General features: G+C 42.1%; 1 protein-coding gene across 2 annotated transcripts in view; it reads left to right on the top strand.

The window, feature by feature from the left end:
- The window catches only part of IGSF21 (immunoglobin superfamily member 21), an 895,000-nt gene that overhangs the window by 163,893 nt on the left and 712,195 nt on the right, over window positions 1–18,912 (top strand). For both annotated transcript variants that reach the window (XM_073656170.1, XM_073656169.1), the window contains exon 2: window positions 8,953–9,065. In XM_073656170.1, the coding sequence (XP_073512271.1) occupies window positions 8,953–9,065 (113 nt within the window). The remainder of the gene's footprint in view (window positions 1–8,952; window positions 9,066–18,912) is intronic.

Consider the following 18,912-nt stretch of genomic DNA (forward strand, 5'->3'; position numbering starts at 1 on the left):
GCTGCAGACAGGATCTTATCATGTATCTCTCTATACAGAGAGCTCCCCCTAGTGGTGGCTGCAGACAGAATCTTATCATGTATCTCTGTATACAGGGAGCTCCCCCTAGTGGTGGCTGCAGACAGGATCTGATCATGTATCTCTGTATACAGGGAGCTCCCCCTAGTGGTGGCTGCAGACAGAATCTTATCATGTATCTCTGTATACAGGGAGCTCCCCCTAGCGGTGACTGCAGACAGGATCTTATCATGCATCTCTGTATACAGGGAGCTCCCCCTAGTGGTGGCTGCAGACAGGATCTTATCATGTATCTCTGTATACAGGGAGCTCCCCCTAGTGGTGGCTGCATACAGAATCTGATCATGTATCTCTGTATACAGGGAGCTCCCCCTAGTGGTTGCTGCAGACAGGATCTTATCATGTATCTCTGTATACAGGGAGCTCCCCCTAGTGGAGGCAGCAGACAGGATCTTATCATGTATCTCTGTATACAGGGAGCTCCCCCTAGTGGTGGCTGCAGACAGAATCTTATCATGTATCTCTGTATACAGGGAGCTCCCCCTAGTGGTGACTGCAGACAGGATCTTATCATGTATCTCTGTATACAGGGAGCTCCCCCTAGTGGTGACTGCAGACAGAATCTTATCATGTATCTGTATACACAGGGAGCTCCCCCTAGTGGTGGCTAATGGAAGACAGGATGCAATCAGCATGTACTTCTATGTGTTTGCAGGGGTTTTAGGCTCTGCTGCCAATAAAATATGTTAAGATATTAGTCCAGGATTCTGCTGTTAATGAGGCGTCCATGTCCTCACATCTATCATCTTCTGGGCGGGGGACCTTGGTGACACGGTATTGCTAATTTTTTCTAATTTTTGCTTTTCTTTTACCTCTGGCTTCAGATTCTATAATTATTTTTCCTCTGTAATTTGATGTTTTTTGTAGTTTCTGTTTCTTTTTTTTCTCTGTGGATAAGTGAAAAGCCTGGAGCCGTATTGAGCGATCTTGGCGGTTTCTTCAGTCTGTGCCGCTCTCGTTTTGGCTTCGGGTCTCGGTTAAGGGGAACGTTCTTTGCCGTAGAGGCCGACTATAGATCTGACGAGTCTAAACCCACTTTACTGCCGATCCATAGATGTTCCTGAGAACTGTTTCCAGAATCAATAGAGTTTAATATAAGCAGGATATGTATCAGCCAGACGAAGCTGTGATATCTCCTGTATATACGTCCTATGCTGTGATATCTCCTGTATATACCTCCTATGCTGTGATATCCCCTGTATATACCTCCTATGCTGTGATATCCCCTGTATATACCTCCTATGCTGTGATATCCCCTGTATATACCTCCTATGCTGTGATATCCCCTGTATATACCTCCTATGCTGTGATATCCTCTGTATATACCTCCTATGCTGTGATATCCCCTGTATATACCTCCTATGCTGTGATATCCTCTGTATATACGTCCTATGCTGTGATATCCCCTGTATATAGCTCCTATGCTGTGATATCCCCTGTATATACCTCCTATGCTGTGATATCTCCTGTATATACCTCCTATGCTGTGATATCCTCTGTATATACGTCCTATGCTGTGATATCCCCTGTATATACCTCCTATGCTGTGATATCTCCTGTATATACCTCCTATGCTGTGATATCCTCTGTATATACGTCCTATGCTGTGATATCTCCTGTATATGCGTCCTATGCTGTGATATCCCCTGTATATACCTCCTATGCTGTGATATCCTCTGTATATACCTCCTATGCTGTGATATCCTCTGTATATACGTCCTATGCTGTGATATCTCCTGTATATAGGTCCTATGCTGTGATATCCCCTGTATATAGCTCCTATGCTGTGATATCCCCTGTATATACCTCCTATGCTGTGATATCTCCTGTATATACCTCCTATGCTGTGATATCCTCTGTATATACGTCCTATGCTGTGATATCTCCTGTATATAGGTCCTATGCTGTGATATCCTCTGTATATACCTCCTATGCTGTGATATCTCCTGTATATAGGTCCTATGCTGTGATATCCTCTGTATATACCTCCTATGCTGTGATATCTCCTGTATATACCTCCTATGCTGTGATATCTCCTGTATATACCTCCTATGCTGTGATATCCCCTGTATATACCTCCTATGCTGTGATATCTCCTGTATATACCTCCTATGCTGTGATATCCCCTGTATATACCTCCTATGCTGTGATATCTCCTGTATATAGGTCCTATGCTGTGATATCCTCTGTATATACGTCCTATGCTGTGATATCTCCTGTATATAGGTCCTATGCTGTGATATCCTCTGTATATACCTCCTATGCTGTGATATCTCCTGTATATACCTCCTATGCTGTGATATCTCCTGTATATACGTCCTATGCTGTGATATCCTCTGTATATACGTCCTATGCTATGATATCCTCTGTATATACCTCCTATGCTGTGATATCTCCTGTATATACCTCCTATGCTGTGATATCTCCTGTATATACGTCCTATGCTGTGATATCCCCTGTATATACGTCCTATGCTGTGATATCCCCTGTATATACCTCCTATGCTGTGATATCCCCTGTATATACCTCCTATGCTGTGATATCTCCTGTATATACGTCCTATGCTGTGATATCTCCTGTATATACGTCCTATGCTGTGATATCCCCTGTATATACCTCCTATGCTGTGATATCTCCTGTATATACGTCCTATGCTGTGATATCCCCTGTATATACCTCCTATGCTGTGATATCTCCTGTATATACGTCCTATGCTGTGATATCCTCTGTATATACGTCCTATGCTGTGATATCCTCTGTATATACCTCCTATGCTGTGATATCTCCTGTATATACGTCCTATGCTGTGATATCCCCTGTATATAGCTCCTATGCTGTGATATCCCCTGTATATACCTCCTATGATGTGATATCCCCTGTATATACGTCCTATGCTGTGATATCCCCTGTATATACCTCCTATGCTGTGATATCTCCTGTATATACCTCCTATGCTGTGATATCCCCTGTATATACCTCCTATGCTGTGATATCTCCTGTATATACCTCCTATGCTGTGATATCCCCTGTATATACCTCCTATGCTGTGATATCTCCTTTATATACGTCCTATGCTGTGATATCTCCTGTATATACGTCCTATGCTGTGATATCTCCTCTATATACCTCCTATGCTGTGATATCCCCTATATATACCTCCTATGCTGTGATATCTCCTGAATATACGTCCTATGCTGTGATATCTCCTGTATATACGTCCTATGCTGTGATATCTCCTGTATATACCTCCTATGCTGTGATATCCCCTGTATATACGTCCTATGCTGTGATATCCCCTGTATATACCTCCTATGCTGTGATATCCCCTGTATATACCTCCTATGCTGTGATATCTCCTGTATATACGTCCTATGCTGTGATATCCCCTGTATGTACGTCCTATGCTGTGATATCTCCTGTATATACGTCCTATGCTGTGATATCTCCTGTATATACGTCCTATGCTGTGATATCCCCTGTATATACGTCCTATGCTGTGATATCCCCTGTATATACGTCCTATGCTGTGATATCTCCTGTATATACCTCCTATGCTGTGATATCTCCTGTATATACGTCCTATGCTGTGATATCCCCTGTATATACCTCCTATTCTGTGATATCTCCTGTATATACGTCCTATGCTGTGATATCCTCTGTATATACCTCCTATGCTGTGATATCCCCTGTATATACCTCCTATGCTGTGATATCTCCTGTATATACCTCCTATGCTGTGATATCTCCTGTATATACCTCCTATGCTGTGATATCCCCTGTATATACCTCCTATGCTGTGATATCCCCTGTATATACCTCCTATGCTGTGATATCCTCTGTATATACCTCCTATGCTGTGATATCCCCTGTATATACCTCCTATGCTGTGATATCCTCTGTATATACCTCCTATGCTGTGATATCCTCTGTATATACGTCCTATGCTGTGATATCTCCTGTATATAGGTCCTATGCTGTGATATCCCCTGTATATAGCTCCTATGCTGTGATATCCCCTGTATATACCTCCTATGCTGTGATATCTCCTGTATATACCTCCTATGCTGTGATATCCTCTGTATATACGTCCTATGCTGTGATATCCCCTGTATATACCTCCTATGCTGTGATATCTCCTGTATATACCTCCTATGCTGTGATATCCTCTGTATATACGTCCTATGCTGTGATATCTCCTGTATATGCGTCCTATGCTGTGATATCCCCTGTATATACCTCCTATGCTGTGATATCCCCTGTATATACCTCCTATGCTGTGATATCTCCTGTATATACGTCCTATGCTGTGATATCTCCTGTATATACGTCCTATGCTGTGATATCCCCTGTATATACCTCCTATGCTGTGATATCTCCTGTATATACGTCCTATGCTGTGATATCCCCTGTATATACCTCCTATGCTGTGATATCTCCTGTATATACGTCCTATGCTGTGATATCCTCTGTATATACGTCCTATGCTGTGATATCCTCTGTATATACCTCCTATGCTGTGATATCTCCTGTATATACGTCCTATGCTGTGATATCCCCTGTATATAGCTCCTATGCTGTGATATCCCCTGTATATACCTCCTATGATGTGATATCCCCTGTATATACGTCCTATGCTGTGATATCCCCTGTATATACCTCCTATGCTGTGATATCTCCTGTATATACCTCCTATGCTGTGATATCCCCTGTATATACCTCCTATGCTGTGATATCTCCTGTATATACCTCCTATGCTGTGATATCCCCTGTATATACCTCCTATGCTGTGATATCTCCTTTATATACGTCCTATGCTGTGATATCTCCTGTATATACGTCCTATGCTGTGATATCTCCTCTATATACCTCCTATGCTGTGATATCCCCTATATATACCTCCTATGCTGTGATATCTCCTGAATATACGTCCTATGCTGTGATATCTCCTGTATATACGTCCTATGCTGTGATATCTCCTGTATATACCTCCTATGCTGTGATATCCCCTGTATATACGTCCTATGCTGTGATATCCCCTGTATATACCTCCTATGCTGTGATATCCCCTGTATATACCTCCTATGCTGTGATATCTCCTGTATATACGTCCTATGCTGTGATATCCCCTGTATGTACGTCCTATGCTGTGATATCTCCTGTATATACGTCCTATGCTGTGATATCTCCTGTATATACGTCCTATGCTGTGATATCCCCTGTATATACGTCCTATGCTGTGATATCCCCTGTATATACGTCCTATGCTGTGATATCTCCTGTATATACCTCCTATGCTGTGATATCTCCTGTATATACGTCCTATGCTGTGATATCCCCTGTATATACCTCCTATTCTGTGATATCTCCTGTATATACGTCCTATGCTGTGATATCCTCTGTATATACCTCCTATGCTGTGATATCCCCTGTATATACCTCCTATGCTGTGATATCTCCTGTATATACCTCCTATGCTGTGATATCTCCTGTATATACCTCCTATGCTGTGATATCCCCTGTATATACCTCCTATGCTGTGATATCCCCTGTATATACCTCCTATGCTGTGATATCCCCTGTATATACCTCCTATGCTGCGATATCCCCTGTATATACGTCCTATGCTGTGATATCTCCTGTATATACGTCCTATGCTGTGATATCTCCTGTATATACCTCCTATGCTGTGATATCCCCTGTATATACCTCCTATGCTGTGATATCCCCTGTATATACCTCCTATGCTGTGATATCTCCTGTATATACGTCCTATGCTGTGATATCCCCTGTATATAGCTCCTATGCTGTGATATCCCCTGTATATACCTCCTATGCTGTGATATCTCCTGTATATACCTCCTATGCTGTGATATCTCCTGAATATACGTCCTATGCTGTGATATCTCCTGTATATACGTCCTATGCTGTGATATCTCCTGTATATATCTCCTATGCTGTGATATCCCCTGTATATACGTCCTATGCTGTGATATCCCCTGTATATACCTCCTATGCTGTGATATCCCCTGTATATACGTCCTATGCTGTGATATCTCCTGTATATACGTCCTATGCTGTGATATCCCCTGTATGTACGTCCTATGCTGTGATATCTCCTGTATATACCTCCTATGCTGTGATATCTCCTGTATATACGTCCTATGCTGTGATATCCCCTGTATATACCTCCTATGCTGTGATATCCCCTGTATATACCTCCTATGCTGTGATATCTCCTGTATATACGTCCTATGCTGTGATGTCTCCTGTATATACGTCCTATGCTGTGATATCCCCTGTATATACGTCCTATGCTGTGATATCCCCTGTATATACGTCCTATGCTGTGATATCTCCTGTATATACCTCCTATGCTGTGATATCTCCTGTATATACGTCCTATGCTGTGATATCCCCTGTATATACCTCCTATGCTGTGATATCCCCTGTATATACCTCCTATGCTGCGATATCCCCTGTATATACGTCCTATGCTGTGATATCTCCTGTATATACGTCCTATGCTGTGATATCTCCTGTATATACCTCCTATGCTGTGATATCCCCTGTATATACGTCCTATGCTGTGATATCTCCTGTATATACGTCCTATGCTGTGATATCCCCTGTATATACGTCCTATGCTGTGATATCCCCTGTATATACGTCCTATGCTGTGATATCCCCTGTATATACCTCCTATGCTGTGATATCTCCTGTATATACCTCCTATGCTGTGATATCTCCTGTATATACGTCCTATGCTGTGATATCCCCTGTATATACCTCCTATTCTGTGATATCTCCTGTATATACGTCCTATGCTGTGATATCCTCTGTATATACCTCCTATGCTGTGATATCCCCTGTATATACCTCCTATGCTGTGATATCTCCTGTATATACCTCCTATGCTGTGATATCTCCTGTATATACCTCCTATGCTGTGATATCTCCTGTATATACGTCCTATGCTGTGATATCCCCTGTATATACCTCCTATGCTGTGATATCCCCTGTATATACCTCCTATGCTGTGATATCCCCTGTATATACCTCCTATGCTGCGATATCCCCTGTATATACGTCCTATGCTGTGATATGTCCTGTATATACGTCCTATGCTGTGATATCTCCTGTATATACCTCCTATGCTGTGATATCCCCTGTATATACCTCCTATGCTGTGATATCCCCTGTATATACGTCCTATGCTGTGATATCTCCTGTATATACGTCCTATGCTGTGATATCTCCTGTATATACGTCCTATGCTGTGATATCCCCTGTATATACCTCCTATGCTGTGATATCTCCTGTATATACGTCCTATGCTGTGATATCCCCTGTATATACGTCCTATGCTGTGATATCCCCTGTATATACCTCCTATGCTGTGATATCTCCTGTATATACGTCCTATGCTGTGATATCTCCTGTATATACCTCCTATGCTGTGATATCTCCTGTATATACCTCCTATGCTGTGATATCTCCTGTATATACGTCCTATGCTGTGATATCCCCTGTATATACCTCCTATGCTGTGATATCTCCTGTATATACCTCCTATGCTGTGATATCCCCTGTATATACGTCCTATGCTGTGATATCCCCTGTATATACCTCCTATGCTGTGATATCTCCTGTATATACCTCCTATGCTGTGATATCTCCTGTATATACCTCCTATGCTGTGATATCTCCTGTATATACCTCCTATGCTGTGATATCCCCTGTATATACGTCCTATGCTGTGATATCTCCTGTATATACCTCCTATGCTGTGATATCCCCTGTATATACCTCCTATGCTGTGATATCCCCTGTATATACGTCCTATGCTGTGATATCCCCTGTATATACCTCCTATGCTGTGATATCCCCTGTATATACGTCCTATGCTGTGATATCCCCTGTATATACCTCCTATGCTGTGATATCTCCTGTATATACCTCCTATGCTGTGATATCTCCTGTATATACCTCCTATGCTGTGATATCCCCTGTATATACGTCCTATGCTGTGATATCCCCTGTATATACCTCCTATGCTGTGATATCTCCTGTATATACCTCCTATGCTGTGATATCTCCTGTATATACCTCCTATGCTGTGATATCTCCTGTATATACCTCCTATGCTGTGATATCCCCTGTATATACGTCCTATGCTGTGATATCCCCTGTATATACCTCCTATGCTGTGATATCTCCTGTATATACCTCCTATGCTGTGATATCCCCTGTATATACCTCCTATGCTGTGATATCCCCTGTATATACGTCCTATGCTGTGATATCCCCTGTATATACCTCCTATGCTGTGATATCCCCTGTATATACGTCCTATGCTGTGATATCCCCTGTATATACCTCCTATGCTGTGATATCTCCTGTATATACCTCCTATGCTGTGATATCCCCTGTATATACCTCCTATGCTGTGATATCCCCTGTATATACCTCCTATGCTGTGATATCCCCTGTATATACCTCCTATGCTGTGATATCCCCTGTATATACGTCCTATGCTGTGATATCCCCTGTATATACCTCCTATGCTGTGATATCCCCTGTATATACGTCCTATGCTGTGATATCCCCTGTATATACCTCCTATGCTGTGATATCTCCTGTATATACCTCCTATGCTGTGATATCTCCTGTATATACCTCCTATGCTGTGATATCTCCTGTATATACCTCCTATGCTGTGATATCCCCTGTATATACGTCCTATGCTGTGATATCCCCTGTATATACCTCCTATGCTGTGATATCTCCTGTATATACCTCCTATGCTGTGATATCTCCTGTATACACGTCCTGAATGTCTGGTAATCACTTACAGAGGGTCTTGTTCCCTTCTAGGTTATTTAACAGTCACCATTGAGCCCCTTCCTCCTGTTGTGGTTGGAGACGCAGTGACTCTGAAATGTAACTTCAGGACAGACGGCAGAATGCGGGAAATCGTGTGGTACCGGGTAAGAGACTGATATAATGTATATCTGTAAGGAACAAGCCACGTAAAGACACAATCCCATATACACTGGACAGAGGAAGCTGTATATCCCAGGAGCAGACTGGGATTTTAAGAAAGAAAACTCTTAAAGCTTCTGATACCTGAGTTACATCCTGTATTATACTCCAGAGCTGCACTCACTATTCTGCTGGTGCAGTCACTGTGTACATACATTACATTACTGATCCTGAGTTACATCCTGTATTATACTCCAGAGCTGCACTCACTATTCTGCTGGTGCAGTCACTGTGTACATACATTACATTACTGATCCTGAGTTACATCCTGTATTATACTCCAGAGCTGCACTCACTATTCTGCTGGTGCAGTCACTGTGTACATACATTACATTACTGATCCTGAGTTACATCCTGTATTATACTCCAGAGCTGCATTCACTATTCTGCTGGTGCAGTCACTGTGTACATACATTACATTACTGATCCTGAGTTACCTCCTGTATTATACCCCAGAGCTGCACTCACTATTCTGCTGGTGCAGTCACTGTGTACATACATTACATTACTGATCCTAAGTTACATCCTGTATTATACTCCAGAGCTGCACTCACTATTCTGCTGGTGCAGTCACTGTGTACATACATTACATTACTGATCCTGAGTTACATCCTGTATTATACTCCAGAGCTGCACTCACTATTCTGCTGGTGCAGTCACTGTGTACATACATTACATTACTGATCCTGAGTTACATCCTGTATTATACTCCAGAGCTGCACTCACTATTCTGCTGGTGCAGTCACTGTGTACATACATTACATTACTGATCCTGAGTTACATCCTGTATTATACTCCAGAGCTGCATTCACTATTCTGCTGGTGCAGTCACTGTGTACATACATTACATTACTGATCCTGAGTTACCTCCTGTATTATACCCCAGAGCTGCACTCACTATTCTGCTGGTGCAGTCACTGTGTACATACATTACATTACTGATCCTAAGTTACATCCTGTATTATACTCCAGAGCTGCACTCACTATTCTGCTGGTGCAGTCACTGTGTACATACATTACATTACTGATCCTGAGTTACATCCTGTATTATACTCCAGAGCTGCGCTCACTATTCTGCTGGTGCAGTCACTGTGTACATACATTACATTACTGATCCTGAGTTACCTCCTGTATTATACTCCAGAGCTGCACTCACTATTCTGCTGGTGCAGTCACTGTGTACATACATTACATTACTGATCCTGAGATACATCCTGTTTTATACTCCAGAGCTGCACTCACTATTCTGCTGGTGCAGTCACTGTGTACATACATTACATTACTGAATCTGAGTTACATCCTGTATTATACTCCAGAGCTGCACTCACTATTCTGCTGGTGCAGTCACTGTGTACATACATTACATTACTGATCCTGAGTTACATCCTGTATTATACTCCAGAGCTGTGCTCACTATTCTGCTGGTGCAGTCACTGTGTACATACATTACATTACTGATTCTGAGATACATCCTGTATTATACTCCAGAGCTGCACTCACTATTCTGCTGGTGCAGTCACTGTGTACATACATTACATTACTGATTCTGAGTTACATCCTGTATTATACTCCAGAGCTGCACTCACTATTCTGCTGGTGCAGTCACTGTGTACATACATTACATTACTGATCCTGAGTTACCTCCTGTATTATACTCCAGAGCTGCACTCACTATTCTGCTGGTGCAGTCACTGTGTACATACATTACATTACTGATCCTAAGTTACATCCTGTATTATACTCCAGAGCTGCACTCACTATTCTGCTGGTGCAGTCACTGTGTACATACATTACATTACTGAATCTGAGTTACATCCTGTATTATACTCCAGAGCTGCACTCACTATTCTGCTGGTGCAGTCACTGTGTACATACATTACATTACTGATCCTGAGTTACATCCTGTATTATACTCCAGAGCTGCGCTCACTATTCTGCTGGTGCAGTCACTGTGTACATACATTACATTACTGATTCTGAGTTACATCCTGTATTATACTCCAGAGCTGCACTCACTATTCTGCTGGTGCAGTCACTGTGTACATACATTACATTACTGATTCTGAGTTACATCCTGTATTATACTCCAGAGCTGCACTCACTATTCTGCTGGTGCAGTCACTGTGTACATACATTACATTACTGATCCTGAGTTACATCCTGTATTATACTCCAGAGCTGCACTCACTATTCTGCTGGTGCAGTCACTGTGTACATACATTACATTACTGATCCTGAGTTACCTCCTGTATTATACTCCAGAGCTGCACTCACTATTCTGCTGGTGCAGTCACTGTGTACATACATTACATTACTGATCCTGAGTTACATCCTGTATTATACCCCAGAGCTGCACTCACTATTCTGCTGGTGCAGTCACTGTGTACATACATTACATTACTGATCCTGAGTTACATCCTGTATTATACTCCAGAGCTGCACTCACTATTCTGCTGGTGCAGTCACTGTGTACACACATTACATTACTGATCCTGAGTTACATCCTGTATTATACCCCAGAGCTGCACTCACTATTCTGCTGGTGCAGTCACTGTGTACATACATTACATTACTGATCCTGAGTTGCATCCTGTATTATACTCCAGAGCTGCACTCACTATTCTGCTGGTGCAGTCACTGTGTACATACATTACATTACTGATCCTGAGTTACCTCCTGTATTATACTCCAGAGCTGCACTCACTATTCTGCTGGTGCAGTCACTGTGTACATACATTACATTACTGATCCTGAGTTACATCCTGTATTATACTCCAGAGCTGTGCTCACTATTCTGCTGGTGCAGTCACTGTGTACATACATTACATTACTGATTCTGAGTTACATCCTGTATTATACTCCAGAGCTGCACTCACTATTCTGCTGGTGCAGTCACTGTGTACATACATTACATTACTGATTCTGAGTTACATCCTGTATTATACTCCAGAGCTGCACTCACTATTCTGCTGGTGCAGTCACTGTGTACATACATTACATTACTGATCCTGAGTTACCTCCTGTATTATACTCCAGAGCTGCACTCACTATTCTGCTGGTGCAGTCACTGTGTACATACATTACATTACTGATCCTAAGTTACATCCTGTATTATACTCCAGAGCTGCACTCACTATTCTGCTGGTGCAGTCACTGTGTACATACATTACATTACTGAATCTGAGTTACATCCTGTATTATACTCCAGAGCTGCACTCACTATTCTGCTGGTGCAGTCACTGTGTACATACATTACATTACTGATCCTGAGTTACATCCTGTATTATACTCCAGAGCTGCGCTCACTATTCTGCTGGTGCAGTCACTGTGTACATACATTACATTACTGATTCTGAGTTACATCCTGTATTATACTCCAGAGCTGCACTCACTATTCTGCTGGTGCAGTCACTGTGTACATACATTACATTACTGATTCTGAGTTACATCCTGTATTATACTCCAGAGCTGCACTCACTATTCTGCTGGTGCAGTCACTGTGTACATACATTACATTACTGATCCTGAGTTACATCCTGTATTATACTCCAGAGCTGCACTCACTATTCTGCTGGTGCAGTCACTGTGTACATAAATTACTGATCCTGAGTTACATCCTGTATTATACTCCAGAGCTGCACTCACTATTCTGCTGGTGCAGTCACTGTGTACATACATTACATTACTGATTCTGAGTTACATCCTGTATTATACTCCAGAGCTGCACTCACTATTCTGCTGGTGCAGTCACTGTGTACATACATTACATTACTGATCCTGAGTTACCTCCTGTATTATACTCCAGAGCTGCACTCACTATTCTGCTGGTGCAGTCACTGTGTACATACATTACATTACTGATCCTGAGTTACATCCTGTATTATACCCCAGAGCTGCACTCACTATTCTGCTGGTGCAGTCACTGTGTACATACATTACATTACTGATCCTGAGTTACATCCTGTATTATACTCCAGAGCTGCACTCACTATTCTGCTGGTGCAGTCACTGTGTACACACATTACATTACTGATCCTGAGTTACATCCTGTATTATACCCCAGAGCTGCACTCACTATTCTGCTGGTGCAGTCACTGTGTACATACATTACATTACTGATCCTGAGTTGCATCCTGTATTATACTCCAGAGCTGCACTCACTATTCTGCTGGTGCAGTCACTGTGTACATACATTACATTACTGATCCTGAGTTACCTCCTGTATTATACCCCAGAGCTGCACTCACTATTCTGCTGGTGCAGTCACTGTGTACATACATTACATTACTGATCCTGAGTTGCATCCTGTATTATACTCCAGAGCTGCACTCACTATTCTGCTGGTGCAGTCACTGTGTACATACATTACATTACTGATCCTGAGTTACCTCCTGTATTATACTCCAGAGCTGCACTCACTATTCTGCTGGTGAAGTCACTGTGTACATACATTACATTACTGATCCTGAGTTACATCCTGTATTATACTCCAGAGCTGCACTCACTATTCTGCTGGTGCAGTCACTGTGTACATACATTACATTACTGATCCTGAGTTACATCCTGTATTATACTCCAGAGCTGCACTCACTATTCTGCTGGTGCAGTCACTGTGTACATACATTACATTACTGATACTGAGTTACCTCCTGTATTATACTCCAGAGCTGCACTCACTATTCTGCTGGTGCAGTCACTGTGTACATACATTACATTACTGATCCTGAGTTACATCCTGTATTATACTCCAGAGCTGCACTCACTATTCTGCTGGTGCAGTCACTGTGTACATACATTACTGATCCTGAGTTACATCCTGTATTATACTCCAGAGCTGCACTCACTATTCTGCTGGTACAGTCACTGTGTACATACATTACATTACTGATCCTGAGTTACATCCTGTATTATACTCCAGAGCTGCACTCACTATTCTGCTGGTACAGTCACTGTGTACATACATTACATTACTGATCCTGAGTTACCTCCTGTATTATACTCCAGAGCTGCACTCACTATTCTGCTGGTGCAGTCACTGTGTACATACATTACTGATCCTGAGTTACATCCTGTATTATACTCCAGAGCTGCACTCACTATTCTGCTGGTACAGTCACTGTGTACATACATTACATTACTGATCCTGAGTTACATCCTGTATTATACTCCAGAGCTGCACTCACTATTCTGCTGGTGCAGTCACTGTGTACATACATTACATTACTGATCCTGAGTTACATCCTGTATTATACTCCAGAGCTGCACTCACTATTCTGCTGGTGCAGTCACTGTGTACATACATTACATTACTGATCCTGAGTTACATCCTGTATTATACTCCAGAGCTGCACTCACTATTCTGCTGGTGCAGTCACTGTGTACATACATTACATTACTGATCCTGAGTTACATCCTGTATTATACTCCAGAGCTGCACTCACTATTCTGCTGGTGCAGTCACTGTGTACATACATTACTGATCCTGAGTTACATCCTGTATTATACTCCAGAGCTGCACTCACTATTCTGCTGGTGCAGTCACTTTGTACATACATTACATTACTGATCCTGAGTTACATCCTGTATTGTACTCCAGAGCTGCACTCACTATTCTGCTGGTGCAGTCACTGTGTACATACATTACATTACTGATCCTGAGTTACATCCTGTATTATACTCCAGAGCTGCACTCACTATTCTGCTGGTGCAGTCACTGTGTACTTACATTACATTACTGATCCTGAGTTACATCCTGTATTATACTCCAGAGCTGCACTCACTATTCTGCTGGTGCAGTCACTGTGTACATACATTACATTACTGATCCTGAGTTACCTCCTGTATTATACTCCAGAGCTCCACTCACTATTCTGCTGGTGCAGTCACTGTGTACATACATTACATTACTGATCCTGAGTTACATCCTGTATTATACTCCAGAGCTGCACTCACTATTCTGCTGGTACAGTCACTGTGTACATACATTACATTACTGATCCCGAGTTACCTCCTGTATTATACTCCAGAGCTGCACTCACTATTCTGCTGGTACAGTCACTGTGTACATACATTACATTACTGATCCTGAGTTACCTCCTGTATTATACTCCAGAGCTGCACTCACTATTCTGATGGTGCAGTCACTGTGTACATACATTACATTACTGATCCTGAGTTACATCCTGTATTATACTCCAGAGCTGCACTCACTATTCTGCTGGAGCAGTCACTGTGTACATACATTACATTACTGATCCTGAGTTACATCCTGTATTATACTCCAGAGCTGCACTCACTATTCTGCTGGTGCAGTCACTGTGTACATACATTACATTACTGATCCTGAGTTACATCCTGTATTATACTCCAGAGCTGCACTCACTATTCTGCTGGTGCAGTCACTGTGTACATACATTACATTACTGATCCTGAGTTACATCCTGTATTATACTCCAGAGCTGCATTCACTATTCTGCTGGTGCAGTCACTGTGTACATACATTACATTACTGATCCTGAGTTACCTCCTGTATTATACCCCAGAGCTGCACTCACTATTCTGCTGGTGCAGTCACTGTGTACATACATTACATTACTGATCCTAAGTTACATCCTGTATTATACTCCAGAGCTGCACTCACTATTCTGCTGGTGCAGTCACTGTGTACATACATTACATTACTGATCCTGAGTTACATCCTGTATTATACTCCAGAGCTGCGCTCACTATTCTGCTGGTGGAGTCACTGTGTACATACATTACATTACTGATCCTGAGATACATCCTGTTTTATACTCCAGAGCTGCACTCACTATTCTGCTGGTGCAGTCACTGTGTACATACATTACATTACTGAATCTGAGTTACATCCTGTATTATACTCCAGAGCTGCACTCACTATTCTGCTGGTGCAGTCACTGTGTACATACATTACATTACTGATCCTGAGTTACATCCTGTATTATACTCCAGAGCTGTGCTCACTATTCTGCTGGTGCAGTCACTGTGTACATACATTACATTACTGATTCTGAGTTACATCCTGTATTATACTCCAGAGCTGCACTCACTATTCTGCTGGTGCAGTCACTGTGTACATACATTACATTACTGATTCTGAGTTACATCCTGTATTATACTCCAGAGCTGCACTCACTATTCTGCTGGTGCAGTCACTGTGTACATACATTACATTACTGATCCTGAGTTACCTCCTGTATTATACTCCAGAGCTGCACTCACTATTCTGCTGGTGCAGTCACTGTGTACATACATTACATTACTGATCCTAAGTTACATCCTGTATTATACTCCAGAGCTGCACTCACTATTCTGCTGGTGCAGTCACTGTGTACATACATTACATTACTGAATCTGAGTTACATCCTGTATTATACTCCAGAGCTGCACTCACTATTCTGCTGGTGCAGTCACTGTGTACATACATTACATTACTGATCCTGAGTTACATCCTGTATTATACTCCAGAGCTGCGCTCACTATTCTGCTGGTGCAGTCACTGTGTACATACATTACATTACTGATTCTGAGTTACATCCTGTATTATACTCCAGAGCTGCACTCACTATTCTGCTGGTGCAGTCACTGTGTACATACATTACATTACTGATTCTGAGTTACATCCTGTATTATACTCCAGAGCTGCACTCACTATTCTGCTGGTACAGTCACTGTGTACATACATTACATTACTGATCCTGAGTTACCTCCTGTATTATACTCCAGAGCTGCACTCACTATTCTGCTGGTGCAGTCACTGTGTACATACATTACATTACTGATCCTGAGTTACATCCTGTATTATACTCCAGAGCTGCACTCACTATTCTGCTGGTGCAGTCACTGTGTACTTACATTACATTACTGATCCTGAGTTACATCCTGTATTATACTCCAGAGCTGCACTCACTATTCTGCTGGTGCAGTCACTGTGTACATACATTACATTACTGATCCTGAGTTACCTCCTGTATTATACTCCAGAGCTCCACTCACTATTCTGCTGGTGCAGTCACTGTGTATATACATTACATTACTGATCCTGAGTTACCTTCTGTATTATACTCCAGAGCTGCACTCACTATTCTGCTGGTGGAGTCACTGTGTACATACATTACATTACTGATCCTGAGTTACATCCTGTATTATACTCCAGAGCTGCACTCACTATTCTGCTGGTACAGTCACTGTGTACATACATTACATTACTGATCCTGAGTTACATCCTGTATTATACTCCAGAGCTGCACTCACTAATCTGCTGGTGCAGTCACTGTGTACATACATTACATTACTGATCCTGAGTTACCTCCTGTATTATACTCCAGAGCTCCACTCACTATTCTGCTGGTGCAGTCACTGTGTACATACATTACATTACTGATCCTGAGTTACATCCTGTATTATACTCCAGAGCAGCACTCACTATTCTGCTGGTACAGTCACTGTGTACATACATTACATTACTGATCCCGAGTTACCTCCTGTATTATACTCCAGAGCTGCACTCACTATTCTGCTGGTACAGTCACTGTGTACATACATTACATTACTGATCCTGAGTTACCTCCTGTATTATACTCCAGAGCTGCACTCACTATTCTGATGGTGCAGTCACTGTGTACATACATTACATTACTGATCCTGAGTTACATCCTGTATTATACTGCAGAGCTGCACTCACTATTCTGCTGGTGCAGTCACTGTGTACATACATTACATTACTGATCCTGAGTTACATCCTGTATTATACTCCAGAGCTGCACTCACTATTCTGCTGGTGCAGTCACTGTGTACATACATTACATTACTGATCCTGAGTTACATCCTGTATTATACTCCAGAGCTGCACTCACTATTCTGCTGGTGCAGTCACTGTGTACATACATTACATTACTGATCCTGAGTTACATCCTGTATTATACTCCAGAGCTGTACTTACTATTCTGCTGGTGCAGTCACTGTGTACATACATTACATTACTGATCCTGAGTTACATCCTGTATTATACTCCAGAGCTGCACTCACTATTCTGCTGGTGCAGTCACTGTGTACATACATTACATTACTGATCCTGAGTTACCTACTGTATTATACTCCAGAGCTGCACTCACTATTCTGCTGGTGCAGTCACTGTGTACATACATTACATTACTGATCCTGAGTTACATCCTGTATTATACTCCAGAGCTGCATTCACTATTCTGCTGGTGCAGTCACTGTGTACATACATTACATTACTGATCCTGAGTTACCTCCTGTATTATACCCCAGAGCTGCACTCACTATTCTGCTGGTGCAGTCACTGTGTACATACATTACATTACTGATCCTAAGTTACATCCTGTATTATACTCCAGAGCTGCACTCACTATTCTGCTGGTGCAGTCACTGTGTACATACATTACATTACTGATCCTGAGTTACATCCTGTATTATACTCCAGAGCTGCGCTCACTATTCTGCTGGTGGAGTCACTGTGTACATACATTACATTACTGATCCTGAGATACAACCTGTTTTATACTCCAGAGCTGCACTCACTATTCTGCTGGTGCAGTCACTGTGTACATACATTACATTACTGAATCTGAGTTACATCCTGTATTATACTCCAGAGCTGCACTCACTATTCTGCTGGTGCAGTCACTGTGTACATACATTACATTACTGATCCTGAGTTACATCCTGTATTATACTCCAGAGCTGTGCTCACTATTCTGCTGGTGCAGTCACTGTGTACATACATTACATTACTGATTCTGAGTTACA

This window comes from Phyllobates terribilis, unplaced genomic scaffold (assembly GCF_046119375.1).
Source record: "Phyllobates terribilis strain yellow unplaced genomic scaffold, ASM4611937v1 Scaffold_12__6_contigs__length_324123572, whole genome shotgun sequence".
NCBI lineage: Eukaryota > Metazoa > Chordata > Amphibia > Anura > Dendrobatidae > Phyllobates > Phyllobates terribilis.